This window comes from Pipra filicauda, unplaced genomic scaffold (genome assembly GCF_003945595.2).
Source record: "Pipra filicauda isolate LSUMZ 115617 unplaced genomic scaffold, ASM394559v2 scaffold26_size5592650_pilon, whole genome shotgun sequence".
Lineage (NCBI taxonomy): Eukaryota > Metazoa > Chordata > Aves > Passeriformes > Pipridae > Pipra > Pipra filicauda.
Window position 1 is genome coordinate 684,248 of NW_024104387.1, and position 19,182 is coordinate 703,429.

A 19,182-nucleotide genomic window follows, 5' to 3' on the forward strand; every position below is an offset into this window, starting at 1 on the left:
GACAGTCCAAGGCCATGGAGAGTGTTGCTGCAGGCAGGTTCAATGTGGCTTTAAATGATTAATCTAAATCATTATGTTCCAGTCTGCGAACTAGCAAAATAAACCAAGCTCATTTTGCTCTGAGAGATGTGGATCTTTCTGTAGAGAAGACAGACCACTGTGGTAAGGTTTGTCCTTGATTGACCATCATTTACATGTCTTGCAAAACAGATATATCTTGTACAACAGGCTGCATGATTCACACTGATGAACCTGCAAGTAGGACAAGATTTCTGATGCTTTCATTTCTAGCATCCACTTAAAAACCTCCCCCAGGCTATGGGCTTGTCTATCAAAACATAAAGCTCCCCTCCACTTGCTCTTCACTGAGGACTTTTGCACAATATGTCCTATCCCTGATCCTTGTAACAAAGGGCTAACAGATCTCCCTGCAGAGAGATAGGAGGTAGATACTTCCCATAGCTTCATGGGAGCTCAGGAGTACCATAAACATTTCTTTTTCTTCCCCAGGGATTCTGGCATGCCACCTTCTCAGCTCCAGCCAGCCGAGATGCTGTGACACATGCCAGGAAACCAAACCTGACCCAGTTACCTCTCTGATCTCAAGAGAAAGACTCATCTGTGGTGTGACTCTTCTAACCATGATGGATTTTAGTCAAGGAATAAGGGCTTCCCAGTGCACGGGGCTTAAGCTGTACGTGAATAAACAAAACATGTGCCCCAGCAACCCATTACTAAATAAAGAGGATAACAGCTGGACTGTGGCATCCCTTTAGGACTGACAACATACTCACCATGAATGAAGTAGCCCTGCTCCTGCCAGATGAGAAAGGCATCTCCCACTGCCGAGAATATGAGTCCCGCTAGGATGCGGCTGGCACTCCGGTGTGACACTAAGAAGTTAATTCCATGGGCCAGAAGGAAAACCCACAGGCAAAAGATGGGCAGACATTTAATGAGAGCACTGAACCAGGAGGGGCTGGAAGTTGGCAGCCAGAGGACAAAATAGACACAAGTGGCTTTAAAGAAGGGCACCAGTTTGGGACCTTCGCTCTTCACCTAAAGAAAACAAACATTAAAAAAGATAAATTAATAGGATCATCAGAAGCATCAACTTCATAACAGAACTGTCTCCTTCCTTTTGAAAGCTAATCTTTCATGTATACTGTCAGCTAGCAGCGTTTCTACCCTGAGAACTGCTGATTGAACTTGACCACAATTCTCAGCCTAGACCTTTGTGATCGTCTCTGCTGAACACTTCTCAGCTGTCAGGATGGGGTTTGGGTGGTGGACTTGGAGGAAGTTTTAAATACCTTTTCTCTTTATTTGGTTCTACTGAAAACATTCAGGCCATCAGTCAAACTCCTCTGGTGCTCCTTGACACCTACCTTGTGTTTAGACTAATCTCTTTATACACCTTTCCGGAGCTGTGAAAATACTCCACCCCCAGATATATCCCAGCAGCAAACAAACCAGAAAAAGTGCAAATCCTCCCTTCCATTTTCACAAATCCTCACGCTTAGCCAGTAGCAGATCACCCTGAGGATACAACCTCTCTTCTAAGGCATTCTTTCTCCTGCCCTGAAGCCTCATGCCTGGAGCTTGCTGTTGGCACCACCACATGACTTCAAAACCCGTCACATCAGCCTCACAGGTGAGGATGTCATTTCCTCAGCTGACTAATACCAACATTAACCACGTGTTGCTTTGTTCTAGCATTACAGTAATAATACAGAACCCATACTGCAGGAAATGTTTTGACTCAGGGCTCTATTGTGTAAATACACAAAAATGTAGCATGAGCACTTAGCTACCCATAACAAAGCCACAGCAGGGGCAGGGCACAGAGCTACAGGCTCCACAAGCTGGGTCTGCTCTTGATATACATTTAGCTGAGAACGCTCTGTACAATGATAACATATGTATTGTGATCACCTGCCCTCCTGTTATAATTCTGCATTTCAGTGCAGGTGGGGAAAACTTCACACGAGAAACAAAGCTATGATTTTATTTTCTCCTGAAGAGCAGCTGAGGGCCAAAATAAGGATCAAAGGGACGGGACTGCCTCCTGTGCCTGACTGAGCTATGTCCTGGGGTCTAACAGGAGGCCTGTTTCCTCCTGCACCTAAGGCAGTGCAACATCCAGAGCTCCTCTGCAAGCAGAGGTTTACTCTCAACCTTCCCATTTCTTTGGTCAAGCAAGACTTAGTTGCTTAGTATCACAACAACTTCCCTCTACTCATGGCCAAAGCACACAGAGGCCTCATGCACTGGAGGAGGACATGGGAAAATTTAGAGGCATCAAAGTTGATTTCACTCTGCAGAGTCCAACTGGTCTTTTTTTTTCCAAATCACTTGGCCCTATTTCTGCTTCCTTGCATCATGGGACATTGCCATGACACAAAAACAGCATCCATCTTCCTTTGATGCAGTGTGCCTTGATGCAGGCACCTAGAACAGATGAAGACTGCACAGGAAATATTCTCTGCTTACAGTGCTCAGGTAATAAAGCCTAATCTCATAAAAATTCTGGAGCTTTTACAGACACAAGCAAATCGAATCAGGTGAAGCTGGAAGACAGAGGCAGAGGCAGTGGAGGGCATCTTCACATGCAGTATCTAAAAAGGGAATGCAATCTCAGAAGCAGTGAGGCTATAAATAAAGGGCATCCCAAGAAGACAGTGCCTTCAAAATTGTTCTCACATCTGATGGAAATTTCCCCAGCATATCAGCAGTTTCTTGGCAGTAAGGTATTTCATTATACATTATTCATAGGCTATTGCCAACACAATTTTTAAACACTCCATTAAACAACCAGGCTACACAATTCACTAACAAAAGGACATCAGCAAGCCGTTAACTTTCTTGTATTACATGAGGAGCTGTTGTGAGTCCTCTACTTAGGTTGTCTAAATTAATCACCATTTACCACTCCTTGTCTGTATTCCTTGGGAAAATTCTGGCAGCAAATAACAAATGAACTTAAAAGTTAGAAAAGCTCATGTAGTCTCATAGTACTGGGGTTGCCTGGGAACTATCAAGTATCATAAAGGAAAGAGTGCAGCCAAGCTTCCCCCTCCTTCAGACCCAGCACCTTGCTTTCCTAAAGTGACACATCAGGCTCTGACTGTCCAAAGCCAGTGCTCAGCTCCAGCTCTGCTTCCTGCCCTTCTGACTCTCTTTTATTAAAATGTAGTTGATCACATTCATCCTCTCACAGTTGGAGGCAGCAGATGACAGTGTTTCTGGCAGGGTTTTCTCCTCTCCCCCGCAAGTCGTGGAGGATCCCCACCACGCCGTAATGAGCCTGAGATCTTCATCGTGGAAAACTAACAACCTCCAGAGCTACGCAGTGCGAAAGAGTTGGCAGCAGCAACAGTGCTCCAGGCTCATGTAACAGTCTCAGCTAGGGTAAGTAGTTTTGTACCTCTGAAGAAAAAAGTTTATGCTGAAAGATTTAGTTGAAGTTCAGGCTGTTTGCAACACATCACAGTGGCACTGTTAGAAGCATACAGGAGAGTATTTGGGTTAATAAACATGGGAAGTTTTATTTAATACCTCATATTAACAGAAAAACACCTGCTAGGAGCAGTTACCATTACAATCACAGCTTGCCCTCCCCTGTGTGCATGCATGATGAGACAGGTTTTAATTACACTTGTAATTTCCCCAGGAACCCTGCCTTACTGAATGTAAGATATGCCCTTGTGCGGAATGATTATGTTTGATTAACTTAAAATTACCATTTCTTACTATCTGAATGTGAATTTTGCAAGCTCAGCCAGCATTATTTTAAAATAATGATTTGTATTATTTCCATGCTAATAGTAATTAAGGAATTTTTCATATATAAGGGGTCAGATTCCAGTCTCAGTTAAGCACCAGTTAAACGATTTACAGTGTTACAGAGTCCCCAAGTAAGAATGATCTCATATATCTAAAAGGGCTACAGGCTTCTCATCACTGAATTGACACTATTTCTTTACATCTTTTCTACAAGTATACTTCAGATGAGTTATTTCCAACCCTACTCTTGCCCATCACTGAATGCTGCAGCTCAGTGGAGCCCCTGTTACAGCTCTGACCAAAATGAGGGACAGCACTTGCTGAGACAGAGGTACCTGTGCAGCTGAGGGGTGGGCAGCACATCCCGCTGGGATATACTTGGGAGAAGTCCTTCAAGAATAACTGAGGCAGCCAGAGGGTGAGGCTGGGGATTACCCTCCATTTGGACATGTGGCTGAGCCTTGGAAAGGACAAGTCAAGGCTGGTATTGGGAAACCATGTACCAACATGACTGGAGGCTGTGGCTTGAGGAAAGCAGGGCATATAATCCATGACTGGACTTGCCTGTACCTCAGGGAAGGGAACATTATTTCTTGGTTGCATGGATAAATTGCATCAGAGATGGAATGTGAGATGGGGACATGCTGTGGTATTGGAAAAGAAAGCACATGACAGAGGTGACAAAATCCTTTATGGTAATGCATGTGATTGTCATGGCTTTCAGCTGGGTTTTGCCATTTTGTTATAAATTTATTGCATTTTCCCCCAATTCTTTTCTCCTTCCACCGCTTATTTACTCCATACAGAAATGCAGTACAGAAAACATTTTGAATACAATAACAAGGCAGTATTTCCAAGTTTTGAATTTCTAAACTGACCATAATTTAGGGAATTTTCTCAACTGCTACGACAATTAAGTTACCTAGAGTCTTGAGAAATTAGTTTAAACTACTGTAAAGCCAAAAAATTTACAGCTGGCTCCTTTACTCCAGAATAAGTCCCATCCACAGAGGAACAGCTACATTCATAAGACAGTGCCCTGATTTTCTTTAACATTTTGGAGCCAATTGTCTGTATCTGTATCACGAGTGGAATGAAGAAAATCCAGCTGCCACAGGGAGGGAGATATCTTCTTCCTGAGGTACAGAAGAACATCAGAAGTTTGTTGCATTGAAATGCTAAAGTCGGACGAAAAGTCCTTGCTAAAGTCCTAAGCCATGCATTGGTCCCAGGAAACAACATGGAGTATCAATGCTCTTCTCTCCACAAAGTCTCCTAAATCAGCCTGCACAGAAAATATGTATACAGACACCTGCTGTGCACCAACCTGCTGTGGGGATATGGCTCATACCCACTGGGCTGTAAAATGCTGCTTCCCAGGAAAAGTACTTTAAAAATAAGACACCAGCTATTCTACAGAGCAACACTTAAGTACAACTGTGTGCACTGGCCAAAAAAAAGCTGAGTCGTTGTCCTTCACCCATCCATCCCAGCAGCCTTGGCTGGCCAAGTACCATTTTGTGTATCGACATCTGAGCTGCTTCTCCTGGCTTTTGGCATGGATCCTGTCTTGGTTCTGCCCTAATGTGACAATAGCTCTCACCCCCAGTCATGTGCTAATAAATATTTATTTGGCTTTGTTGCCATGTTTGCTGCCACTTCAAGCCCGGGGCTCATGCTTCTCATTCCCCAGAATATGTGGCACTCTGCAAAGCACTGACCATCCTCTGTGCAGTCTGAGTCACAGAGGGGGAGAGTTGCTTCAACCTGGGGATGGACCACAATTAGGATAAAGTACATGTATGTGCTACAGGTTCTCATCTACAGAGCAATGGGGAACCAACACAATTCACCATCGGACTGAGCCTACAGAAAACCCACCTTCGTGCACAGATCCTAGCCAGGGGCAGCTGTTTTCCTCAGGAATTCAACAACCTACCACTTTTTGCTAAACCAAGGAGGAATGCAGCAGTGCTGGGCAATTCCTGGCCATTAACCCACGTGAGTGGACTGCAAAGCTCCCATCCTCATCCTCCTGGGCTTGCTTCCACATTCCCACCTTTGCTCAGATGGTGCAACATCAAGCCTTTGAATGTGTACACTCTGATATAAAAGAGGGAATTTTTAGGCAGGGAGCCAGATTGCGTAATAGTGAGGATTCAGCTGTTTGGTACCCAAATTCACCATTTACACCTTCCACACAAACCAAAGGCCCCAGTGGCTACTCTGGCTGCTCATGTCTGCACCCCTCCTGGCAGCTTGCAGAGATGAGCGAGCAGGAGACAGATGAGAGGTAAAGTGATCGGCCAGTCAGCGCTTTTTATTCCAGAGGGTTGCTGAAATATTAGGGCTGGCTGGGACAGCCCTAACTGGTACTCACCTAACTGATGACTGTAAGTGAGCACAAAGCACTTCCAACTCTGCTCTCCTGCAGGAGCAAACATGCTCCCGGGGGATAACTGATTGCCTATCACATTTTGTCACAGAAGGCATTGGCTCATACATGCCCCAAGTTGTTCCTGAATAAAATTCTAAGAAAAAATGCTTGTTATGGAGGGTAGTGGAGAGTTACTGAACCAGCCAGTCAACCTGTCTGAAATACTCTGTTGGTGCAATACACTTTTGCAATTAATAAGAGTGTTTATGTTTGTGTTGGAGATGCCATGGCCAGGCATCTGAGGCAGATGGCTCCTGAACAGGCTCCACATGCTGCAGGAAATTGAGGGTGATAGATAAACCCTCTTCTCCTCAAATGGAGCCAAGATCGTAGAGGCTCCATCTAAAATGGATTTGTAAAATAGCAAATAAGTCACTCAGAACATGGTACATGATTTGCCTTTAGGAGAATGTGTGTGCTGATGATCCTCTGTCTTCATCATGTTTATGTCATGCAATGAGTTTCGCCAAGTCTTGTAGTGCCCTATTGCAGCTTCTGGCACTCCCCAGCACAACTCAGGGCCTCCATTTCTCTCACAAGGGTAATGCAGTGAAACTGAGCTTGTGCTCAGCTGTTCAGTCAGACCTGTTTACAAGGAATCAAAAAATCATGATTTTGTCTGACAGGAGCCTCTGTTGTTCAGCACAAGCCAAAAGTAATGGGGCTCTGCCTGAATGCTTCCTGCCTGCAAAAGGACCATCCTCCCAGCTCAGACACATGTGTGTCCAAGGCAGCTCTTCCACCCACAGGGTCTCTTCAGCTGCAAAATAGGGCTGGTGTGTTGGCTTCTGTCATCTCTCCCTCTACCCCAACAGCCTGGGTACTCTCTTTCTCCCCTCAGTTAAGCAAAGTAAGGTCCAGCTGTACTTCCATGCTTTGGTCCACAACAGACTAACACAGGGTTGAGAGCTAGAAATATTCAGCTTCTTTTTCTTAAGACCAAGATACGGCTTTTTGCCAGAAAAGTACGATTAAAAGGTTGGCACGGGCCCTCACAGTTCTTGGGTGGTGAACTCAGCTATATTGCTGCACAAACTCTTGGCATCAGAACAGTCACCCTTTAGTGGAGGCACACAGGAGCTGGCCGTGGATGAGGATCAATCAAACTGGCATCTCACAAGGGTTCCTGTGCATGGCTGGGCTGCTCCAATACACAGCTGTATGCAGAAACAAGAACCACAACAAAAATTTTAACTTCCAAGCCAAAATGCTGCCCAACTCACAGTCACATCAACATTCAACCTAATCTCTGGATCAACCATAGGGGGGATGAAAACCTGTCAGCACCGAGGTTAAAATCTTCCAGACGAGCGACTTCTCCCCAGATGCAGAAAGCAGGGAGGAAATTTGTAGCAGGAGTTTCCCCACAGATGCCTGGCAGCAGGGCAATGTTTGCCTGCACCAGCCTCTCCCAGGTGAAAGGGCAGCTCGAGTCCCTGCAGCGCGGCAGCCTGGGCACAGCGGGGGCACAGCACAGCCACCCAGCTGAGCGGCAGCAGGCGAGCGCCAAGAATGGGATGTTTTGTACCAAGACAGCTGGGGAGCACATGAGCAAGGCTCATCATGCCGTGGGAGTGCCAGTGACACGAGACTGCAGACCTTGCTTTTGAAATGGTCTCTCTCTTCATGTTTGCTTTCCAAGTGTAATTTCTCCACAACAAACTGCTATCTGTTCCTGTAGACACTCCTCAAGCAAAGTCTGTGCTACCCAAAACTTTACCACAGCCATGCTGTGATCTACCACAAAACTCTGTCATCTTTTCTCTGGGAGGAAATTTCTGAAGGGGATTGTCTAGGATAGGTTTTAGGGGAAAACAGAACTGAACACACAAAGTATGAAGGATAATTAAATAAAAGACTTGGGAACATAAAAGAGAGAAACCTTAGACAGGTTTTGTGGCCTTCTCCAGAGGACAGTAAAATAACTGCAACCATGAATCCTTGTACAGGGGGCAGGGAGGGAGATGAACACTGACAGGCCAAGGGGGCAGGCAGCCTTCATTTTTGCCCCTTCCCAGGTTAAGGCAGGAGAAGCCAAACTGGCACTCACATAGAAACAACAATGCATGTGTTAGTAAAGCTTCAATACAAAAATAACAGCAGTCCTCTCTGGTCTTCAGGTGCTTAATGAAGAAATTAAAACCTGCTGGGTGCTGAGCAGTCACACTGACTGTGCTCACGGGGCTGCTGACAAGGCCAGTTTGGCTCAGCAGCCAATGTTACCTGGGTGCTCTCGGACATTGCAGCTCTCTGCTGCTACACCTGCAAGTTAAAAAACATGCATCTGTAGCCACCTGGGATGTGTCAGAAAAAAGTCACAAAAGGGAAACTGGAGTCTCACCTTCAAAAGACCCCTTACAGGAGGCTTTAGAAATGTGAGGGAACAGTCCCTTAACAACTTAAATTAGATACAGGCAGTTCTGGAGCCAAGGAAATCATTCCACGCATCAGGGCACTGTGTGCCACGTATTGCAACAGGAGCTCACTCCTGCTTCTTGCCTTTTATACCATGACATTGCCCAAAGCTATCTTGACACACTGGACAGTTGTGTTCCCTCCAGCAGATAAGGAAGTTACAGTATCCATAAAGGGTATATCCTGTACCAGATAAAAGAAGAAATCTAGTTAGCTTGGCTAACAAGCTATGCAACAGTGTCTCTGGGACCTTCCTGCATTACACAGGACCTACTGCTATTGGGCCAGGCAAAGTGAGATACCACTACACCCACCAGTATCTTATAAAGTCACTGTGGTATCTGCCCTTCACTTTCTAGGATCACAAGGGAGCTTTCAAGGTGGTAAAGCCTTTCTTTAGCAGACGTTAACTCATAAAAATCAAATTACAGACAAATACATTTCACCCTGAACTGAATACTCAGTTTGGATGTATGTGTTTTTGCTAGGGCTTGTTTTTTGGGGGGGTGGTTTTGCTTTTTCCATTACCAATCATCTATCCTGTCTACCAGATTGGCACAGGGCCACAAGCAGGGCTATTTTAAAAACCTTTTCCTAACCTGCGGTTGTAATGATTGACTCCACATCTGCAGCAATCCTATAGCTGTCAGCAGTTTAGTAGATTGCCTTCTGAGTACGGTCAAGGACTAACAATATTAAACTAGTCAAGAACTCAAATGTCTCTGCAGGGTTGTAGGGGCTGTCACACACTAATGCTTTCAGGGTAGTTCATTGGCTCTCAGAAATGAAAGCAAAAATATAGTATTTGCCTGCCAGTATCTTAGAGCAAAGATTGTTTTTACCTCCTGGGATTCTGGATCTTCCTTTTTGTGTAGCAGAAAGCAAACCTCCCTCAATGCTTCCTTTGCTGTAACACTCACAAAAGAACCCCTTGCAGATGTTTAAAAACATGAACCACAATGGATCTGTGGATTTGCTCATCAGAGCTGCAGTGCTGCCACAGCAAGGGCTCTTACTCTTCCTCAGTGAGGTCAGGTGGGGCTGTATCCTTACTGCTACCCTGGACATCAGGAGGATGCTGTGAAGCCACAGTGAGCTTCACAAGCCAGCCAGCCAGCACCCTGAAATGCACAGTTGATACCTGTCCCAGGCAATTCCTCTAAGGATGGGAAGGGGCAGCTATTTGGTTTGTCACACTAAAATCCACATAAAAAATTTCTACTGCTTATGGAAAAGTCACCTCAACTTATTTCTGGGGATGGCTTCCAGACTACAATCATTTGTTCTCAGGAGACTTTTCATTGTTTATATAACACTTTTCTGTGAAAGAGAGTGCAGACTTCCATTATCCAGGAAGAAGCAGTGTGAGGTAAGCCAAACACATGAGCTATGGGGCACAGGACCACATCAAAAAGTGACACCCTCTTGCAAGGCCCTTTGCTACAGACAAGTGCCACACACTGACACCTGTCCCACAAGCTGTGTGGCAAGACTGGGGCATCTCTCCAGTCCCTGGTGCAGATCCAAAATGAAATACCCCAGGGAGAACTGTCAGTTCTTTTCTTATCAGCACCGGGGCAGGCTGAGTCTCTAGTTAATAGCTGTGAGGAGTCTGCACACACAGTGTTTTGTCCCCAGGGCTGAAATCCACCTTTTACCTGCACTCTCCCATTTCCAGCCTTATTTGCACCCCACAACCCACTGCAACCACTGGGCTGAGCCAACTGTATTGGTTCCCCATTGTACTTGTTGGAGGGCCCCAGCCACTCTGTCACTTTGCTGCAGCACCGGGAATGCATGGAAGAATGTGTACTCAGGGAAAATGGGCACTTGGCAAAGCTCTACCCTGCCCCATGCTACTTTGCCATCAGGAATTGGTATTTGAGAGGGAAGGGAGACCCTTCCATCCTGAAGCAACCTCTTCAGCAGAGAAGACCTAATTTTACCTACAAGCTATGGAGAATAACATGGGTCTAAATAAGAACATTGCAGGCATTGCTGCTGTCACAGCCCTTTAAAGGAACAGCTAAAGAGCCAGTAGTGCAGCAGAGAAGGTAGGTAGCACATGACAGGCTGTACCAGCCCCAGCAGCCATTGCCAAAGACCTGCCAAGGGTGAAACTGCCTCCAGCATTCAAAAGGCACTTTTTCAGCTCACTTTTCTGGCTCACACAACAGATTGCTGCATACCTGGCAGAGGTGAGGTTTTTGCAAAAGGAACAAGAAGGAAGAACTGAGGCAAGACGGGAAGGAAGAACTGCTAGCGGATGGGAAAGCTGGCAGCTCTGCACAGGAGACTTACACTGTACAAATCCTCACAAGGGGTGGCAAGAATACCAGCAAAAGCAAGTCGGGTGAAATGCAGGAGGGACAGCTCAGACTGCTTTGTGCCCTATGGGAAGCTGAACGAAAAGCTCTTCTCTACCTGTGTATCATGTCCTGCAGGCCAAAAGCTTGTGAATCACTGATGTTAAAGAAAATCAGAAGGGAAAACAGCAATATACCCCAATAAGGATGTGTATTTAGAGAGGTGCCTTACAAAAAAGCAGCAGCCCTCCTCATGTTATCATGGGATCAATATGCTTAAGAGACAGGAGGGTGTAAGGTCAAAGGATGACAGCAGAGTCGCAGATTTGATTTCCAATATCTATTCTTGTGTCAAGATGTCAAGACCTGAACAAGTCGGTATCAGACACAACTTACATGAAGGTCAATTGGACCTTCCCAGCCAATCTCAACAGATGTGGGGTGGGCAGGTGCAAACACTAACCTATGCACTCCCAGGATTCAAACTAATATATCAAGGTTTTCACTTGCAAAACCCCTTCGGTAATCAGGCTGCATACAAAAATGCAGACCACACTCACAAATAAATGTGCAGCTGCTTACCAGTGTTACGCCCTTTATATTGAGGGTGCAAGTCCACAGATGCAACCAAGACGAGTGGAAATTTCATAAACATCAATTCAGTGATAACATTGTCATCACATTCCTTTTGTATCAGGGTTGCAGAGAAAAGCCATAAAACTTGTTTAGTTCCTCTTGCAATGGAACACATCAGCACTGTATTCATGCTGTGACAAAACCAAAAGACACAAGCAAATACGGATACAGTAGCCAAGCCAGGGTGTCAGTCCAGTTCTGCTGAAGCCGTGGGAGACATATAAGTCTGAGGATCTGCCTGGTGTGTCTAGTATGTGCTGAAAAATGAGCAGCTGGTTTAATGTCAAACTTCCTTGAATCTCAAGCAACGATTCAATAAGAGGCTACTTGCAACTAGCAGAAATGCACTCATTTTGATACATAGTTGGAAATTTGATGCCTGATGCCAACTGTTGCCATATCTGTCTCCAAAGCTGGTCTCCGGTGAGGAGCAAAAAATGAAACTTCACCATTCATTCAAACTTGATCGAAGTCCCAAAACCAGTTCAGTAACACGACTTGTCTCATCTTCCCTCAGTTTAGGAAAGAGCATGTCTTATGGTAATCTACAGGAATTAGCTTTTGGGAGAAGACTAGCCTGCTGGTAGAAACAGGGCATTTCCACAGGATCACAGCAAGGTGAATCAAAACAGCCACCATCCTCATTAACAGGCAGATTTGCAACACAAGAGTCAGCCTGCAACATTAACCTAACGCAAGAAGAGGCACAAGTTGCACTTACCCAGAATGAAACTGCACCTGTGCAACTCTTGAGTCAGAGCTGTGGTGTGAGCCCCCAGGCTCTGTGAGTATCTGAAATCCTTCCCACCCCAGCATGTTTGAAATCTTCAGGAAAGCTCTTGCTCAGCTCATCTACTGCCTTTCAGCTCTGGTGATGTGTAAACTCCTAGATACAGTTTTCTGCACCATGTCACTTGGATACATTTAGCACTACATGGAGGGATGCTCTAGATTGACACACTTGTCATACAGAAACCTGCGTTAGCTTAAATTCTATTTAGATTATGGCAGTATAAAAAAATAGACATAGGAAGGGCACAAGCGGGCTAGAAGAAGCAATTACCATCACTATTTTGGGCATGTTGCAGTAAGCAAAACCTACATCTCTATTGTAATGACAAATCTATTGGTGATTGTGTGACATGAAGGGCAGTAGAAAAATTAAGTGTTAATATAATAGCCACTTGGGCCTCCAGGAGGAAAGGGAGTTATATAACTAATAATCTTGTTGCTGTTCAAGAGTTTCCACACACTAGCAGAAGATGAGTTCCAGATGCCATCTTTTTATGAGTCTAATTTCATTGGGGTTATTATTTCCTCGGTGCTATGAAGTTATCCACAGAGAAGATAACTTTGGCTCTTCTGTCGCACACAGCATATTTTGGATATAGATATTTGAACGGGAAAAGAGAACGGAAGAAATGCATCTCTGTCCTTTCAGAGGAATTCTGAGTAAGTACAGACTTCTGAACTGGACTCATAATCTTAATGCACAAAGCACACTTTGAACAACAGACGCGTGTGACTCGAGTGATACACTGGAGTTAATGAAGCCTTTAATCTACAGCACTGCCTGCAGAGTGATCGGCACTAACTGCTTAGTGTGACCTCCCTGGGACTGGGAAGAGCGTGAGAGAAGCCGCACTTTCCAGCCTCCGATAGTCCACCCTCTCACAGCAACAGCTACAGCAAAGAATGTCAATGTCATAGCAAGAATGCACAAGTTCAGTCTGAAAAAATAAATCGTGGCATGTAACACTGGGCTCTAGCTGGCATAAATCAGCACAGCTTTTTGCCCAGTAGGCCCAAAGCTTTAGGCTTCTCCCAAAAGGTGGGACTGACATAAATGTTACTAAGATCTCACTAAGCTTTCCTAAGGCGATGATTCCCTCCCTTTCTTCAGTGAGCTCAGGTGTTTAGAAATCTTTTCTATAATTCATTTACATTCACTTGGATTTTATACAAGTGCCATATTTCCATAATTGTCTATGCAGTATATAAATGTGCATGTTTACAAGCCTCCTGCATAATAAAATCCCGATGTATGATGTATTTAAGTAATGGGGGAAATTACAATGAAAACATTGTATATAAACAAAGAGAAAAGTAAAATTAACTCTCTACTATAAGAATTACTTCTAACTTAGATGGTTGCTAACACTTCATTCATTAATGCAGAAATAATACATTCTCTCCTTAAGAACAAAGGCTGAAATAGCTCCAAGTGTGAACTGGCTTTCTTGTTTTCAGCAGCAGTTTGAGAATTATAGAGCACACTTTCTAATAATAAACCTTTAAAACTATGCCTAGACCTACTACTTAAACCTACTACTGCTACAGTTGCCCATAGTGCAGAGTCTCTAAGCAATGTGATTTACATCAGGTTTCCACACTCATCTGGATCAGTGTGGTTTGGCCCCTGTTCAGAAACTGAAATCATACCCACCCAGTTCTCCAGCCCTATTCCATATTTCTTAATGGTGAGTACCTTTCCAGACCGTATCTTTCAGGTTTTTTGCCCAGTTTTTTGCAAATGACCTTCATCACAGTGACATCCTGTGTCTACTCAGAGGGCCGACAAGGGCTGTTCTCAGGCTGGTGCTGCTGCTTCCCACCTAAGGGGGACAGGGCCGAAGGCTCATCTTCCTTTGTGCAGCCAAAACAACATATTTTTCCCCAACCCAGCTATCCCTGTTTAAAAATGCAAATACATCAAAGGACAAAAAAGGAAGGGATGGGGTTCATTAAGATATGGGTTCTGAGCAAAAATCTGTCCCAAACAGCGTTTCACCTCCCTCCCACACACAGGACTGTGCTAGGTCCAGTAAAAGTCAGATGCAGAGGGGATGGTGTAGGACGAGCGCCCACAGTTCATCTTACTCTAAAAGACACACCAATATGATGTATAATTGCCCCCCAAAGAGACCTACCCTCAGCCAATTAATATGTAAATTTGCCATGCCCTGTTTTCCTCAAGCCCTATACTAAGTTTAGCCTTAACTTTAGGGAGAAAATAGGGTCCCTTTAAGCAAGAAACATTATGTAAATGTCAGAATGACTGCATGTCTCCAGGGTCATCTCCTGCACACTTGCAGCTCCTGCAATCATGATGCCTGCGGGACAGAAAGGTCCTTAAGGGAAGCACTATCTTCTACAAGCTCATGCTAAAAACTGCTTAGCCAACAGCAGAGGGGGGGAACTGGACAAAAATCACTAACTAGTGCTCTTTTATTAAGATGGGACCACTGTTGACTGAACAAGAATGGAATTAAACCTCGCATATCCATGAAGCAAATGTACCATTTATCAATACTGAGCTCCAACTGCAGGCTCTCAGCCCACATGGCTTTATGCGGAAAAACAGCTCTTAATCAGAGCAGTATCAAGAACAATAATTTTTAAGCAGGATGCTCCTGCTTGCCTAGCAGTGTGAGTAGTCAAAGCTTCCCTCCAAGGTGACTTCCAACCAGAGTGAGCATCGTTCACCAGCTGGAACAGAACTGGCAGACAGATGCATCTTCCCTGCCACAGCTCAGCACCATGGAAGTCTAGACTCTGGCCTCAGCAAGACTCCAGAGCTTTATTCTAACTGAGGACCTAGCACAATATGTTAAAAGGTATTTTGGCACCAGACTTGTGTATTTGTGTGCACGCTCTACCCTCAGCACATCTGAATTGTGCAGCATCAGAGACGACAGCTTGGCTAGCTCTGCACGATGCCATGGTCTCCCCCTGTGCACAGGGCAGACATGCCAAACCCTCCAGGCAATGATGAACACCTGGCAGCCAGCACAAACAAGCAGTCCTAGCTGTGATCTCTCCCTAGGTGCCTCTCCATGGACTCTGCCTCCTTGCAGGTTTCTTCCAGCTATCAGTTGTATGGCAGATTTGGAGCTCAGGGGTTTTGCCTCTTTTTACAAGAGTGTCCTAAAGAAGGAAAGAGGAGATACAGGAGAGCAGGTTGCATGTAAGCAGTCAGGGCCATCTGCTGCAGAACTGTACTAAGACCATCGCTTTGAGAATGGGAATAAAAATCCAGTCACTCACAGATGTGCTCTTCTAGTGTCCTTCTCATACAGGCTGATGCTGCAGTGTGCTGGGAGAGGACATATGCTGTAGACAAATCAATTCCTATGGCTAATTTGATTATGCCTCAGGTGCTGCCCCTCCAGAGTCTCCCCATCATGTCATGGCAGCAATAGTCATGCTGGCTCCAAATATCTGGTCCATCTATGCAGCAAAGGCAGTGCAGTACAGAGAGAAGGCCTGGGCCCAAGGCTAGCCCCTAGCCGTGGCCAGACCAATTGCCACTGCTCTTCCCTCCAGCAAGCAACTTGTCACAGGGAGCCCACTTGCTGTACAGCCACCCTGCTTCTCACCCCCTCAGCTGGCAGCTGTGCAAGGGCTGCACCACACTCCAGGGCAGCACAGGCTGCTGCTTGACACCAATTCAGCCCCTGCCCTTCGCGGGACAGTGAACACGGAGAGCACAGTGCGCTCCTTCAGGGGAACAGCGATGTGACAGCCCACTGAAGGGGATGTGCAAAGAACTGCTCCTTAGCAGACTGAAGGCTTGCAGATCTCTTGTTTAGTGAGCTTCGTGGAGAATCAGACACCCTTCCCTCTCACCTCTACAGCCACGGTAAATAGCTGCAGCTCTGGTCACAGCTCCCGGTCTCACCATCCCTCCAGCTCCCCACAGCTTCACACTTGTGTTAGTTGCCCTTGGTGAAGCAAATTGTTCATATGTCAGGGATGAAGCCAGAGCAAAAATGTGCTTAGTTACACATCAAAAGGGCAAGTGAAGATAGCGGGGTTTTTTTAAATTTTCCTTCCCGAGTTACCTTCCTAAACTGCAGGCAAAGCCTTCAGATCTGAACTATGTACACATTTCCCAACACATACTCATGCCTTAGTCATTTGCCTCCTCTCAAAGCTCTGTTGGAATACACTCTGCAAGACCACCCTGATGCACCAGCTTAACAGCCAAGTACGGCTTGCTGCAAACAGTGAAACAAATTCTGCCAGTTTTTGAGCCATTCCAGTATTGTACCAGCATAAGATTTCACTTCCAAGGTACACATACACAATTCATTGTAACCAAAAGCATTACTGAAGTACAAATTTAGCTTATGGCACAGAAGCACAGATACCAAATCTCTTTAACTGTTTTCAAAAATCAAAAAAAAAAAAAATTGGCACTACAATGGTATAATTTCCAAGCTACTTCCCTCTGTCTCTAGAGATAAAAGTCATCCCCAGGCTGCTGATGAACTTAGCAGGTGCATGTTAATAACTGGGGGAACATTCATCTGAAGTATCAGACAATACAGGCTGCTCTGCAGAACTGGCAAAGCCATTTAAAAGTTTTGAACCCCAGCTCCGTGAGTTAAGAACAGGGAAAGGACAAAATTTCTACCTGCAAGAGAGCATGCAATGGCCTGGCCGTTAACCAAAATATTTCAAAACAGGATAATAATGGATAGACAGGGAACCAGGATAGCAGCAGTAGATGTTCAGTGCTGCAGCGAAGCACCAGGCAACTTTCCCACCAACAGTTAGCTATTCTTACAGCATGTGTTAGTCTGCTGGGCTATTCCAACAAATGCCTTGCTTTCTAGAAAGAGGAACATGCAAAACAGCATGTCTAACAGTGCAGCTTCTCTGCTGTTCTGGCTATTCTTTTAGCATTGAAACAGCCCCTCTTCCCCTGCAGGGCCAGGACCTGGTATTGCTGGCACAAGCCACGGCTACTTCAGTTACCGGCTTTGCTCCATCCCAGCTGTGCTGCTGCACACATCACCAACTGACAGGACAGCAATGAGGTGCTACCTTATTGCTGGTTACGTTAATTAAGCATTGTGACTCCCCTATGAAACAGGCAGGTGACACCATCCCTGTCTCGTGTCGTTAGGTGGTGGAAGTGCCAGACTGGCTTGCAAAGCCAGAGGTCTCAGCGGGAAGTCATCCAGCCTGTGGTAAGGTCTGCCCGACACGGTGGTCAACAGGAGCCTCAGCCCAAGCCATCACCTGGACAGCAAAGCCATCTCTGGATGGTGAGGCGGAGATGCCTGCTAGAGCAGGGGAGGCCGCGGGAGCAGGAGGATGCTCCCGGGCGCTGCCGCGGCGCAAGCCCGGGGCAGCTGGGGCAGCGCCGCTCTGAACAGATGCAGTCCACATAGAGCAGATACATCACAGATGTTTATAAAAACGTAAGTGACAAGAGGAGGAAGTGAGGGAGAGCTGTCCGTGCAGGCGCACCGCTGGAGCAACAGCTGCCGGGGGGGGGGGCCGGGGCAAGGGGGGACGGGGGGGTCGCGGGCGATGGTCGCACTCCCGGCGGCGGGAGCGGAGTGGAGCGGATCTGAGCACCTGCCGCCCTCGGGGGCAGCGCCTCGGGGAGCGGATGGGAGGGCAGCACCGGCGAGGAGGGAGGGCATCGATTCTCGGGAGGGTGGCCGTGGGAAGGGGCGCGGGTCCCGCTCCCCCCGCCCGCCGCGCGGCCCGCACTCACCACGGTGACGGGGGACACCATGTCGGCGGTGGGGCGCGAGCGGCTGCTGCTATTGTCGCTATTGTCGCTATTGTCGCTATTGTCGCTATTGTCGCTATTGTCGCTGCTGCTGCTGCTGCTGCTGCTGCTGCTGCTGCTGCTGCTGCTGCTGCTGTCGCTGTCGCTGTGGCCACTGCCGTGGCCGCTGCCCGCCCTGCCAGCTGCCCTGCCTGCCTGCCGGGGCGCTTTTTTAGGCAGCGCTGACGTCACTGGAGCGGGGCCCCCGCGGCGAATGCGCTGCGGGGAGCGGGAGGAGGCGGCCCCGGGCCCGCCCCGGGCGGGCGGAGAGGGGCGGGCGGGCAGCGGGGACCGGGAGTGCTGCCGGGCGGGAGCGCTCGGCCTCGCTCGGCCCCGGCAGCGGCGGCGCCAGTGTCGCCTCCGCCTCCTGGCGATGTGCCCGCCGGGCAGGCGGCAGCGCTCGGGCCGTGCGCCGCGTCCCCTCCCCGGGGTAGCGCCGAGCCTCGGGAGCCCCGGTGGCGGCGCGTTGCGGTCCCCGGGAGCGGTACGGGGGGGTCCCTCCCTGGAGCAGCCGCCCCGCAACTTCTGCCGGGACAGGGCGCGATGCCCGAGGGCAGCGGAGGCCCCTTCTCCAGCGCGGGTTCCCCGGCGGCCGAGGAGCGCCAGGGTCGGGCCAGCGCCCGCCCCCCGGGACCGCCCCGCCGGGCACACGGGGCGGGACCGTGTTCTTTGCTCCGTGTCCTTTGCTCCTTCGCCGAGCGCCGCCGGTGCCAGTGCCGGTGCCGGCAGTACCAGGCGCTGGACCAGAGGCAGCGCATCTCACATCACTCGCTCTCTCCCAAGTGCCTCTCGTCTCAGCTCCCCGCTCCGCACACCTGGTCTCTTGCCCCCCTGTGCCGCACACTCGAGCCCCGGTCTCTCTCCTCACTTCCCTTCCTGCGGCTTCCCGCCTGCCGCTCCTGCTCCTGCCCTTCCTTTCACATCCCTGTTTCTTACATGGACCCCTGTGGCCTTCCACCCTTTCTGCTCCACCTTGACTCTTTACCACCCCTCGTTGACACATTTTTTTCCTTTCCAGGGGCTTCTTTCGG

General features: G+C 47.5%; 1 protein-coding gene and 1 long non-coding RNA gene across 2 annotated transcripts in view; one reads left to right on the forward strand and one right to left on the reverse strand.

The window, feature by feature from the left end:
- LOC120323487 overlaps positions 1-14,146 on the forward strand; it is a 45,487-nt gene extending 31,341 nt beyond the window's left edge. Inside the window, exons 4-5 of the long non-coding RNA XR_005563970.1 lie at positions 511-12,364; positions 12,956-14,146. This is a non-coding gene — a long non-coding RNA (uncharacterized LOC120323487). The remainder of the gene's footprint in view (positions 1-510; positions 12,365-12,955) is intronic.
- Positions 1-18,425, reverse strand: part of TMEM86A (transmembrane protein 86A) — a 28,707-nt gene extending 10,282 nt beyond the window's left edge. Inside the window, exons 1-2 of the mRNA XM_027737176.2 lie at positions 18,095-18,425; positions 795-1,059 (exon numbers count right to left, since the gene is read on the reverse strand). Coding sequence (XP_027592977.1) covers positions 795-1,059; positions 18,095-18,115 — 286 coding nt within the window. The 5' untranslated portion in view covers positions 18,116-18,425. The remainder of the gene's footprint in view (positions 1-794; positions 1,060-18,094) is intronic.
- Positions 18,426-19,182: the final 757 nt, after the last annotated feature.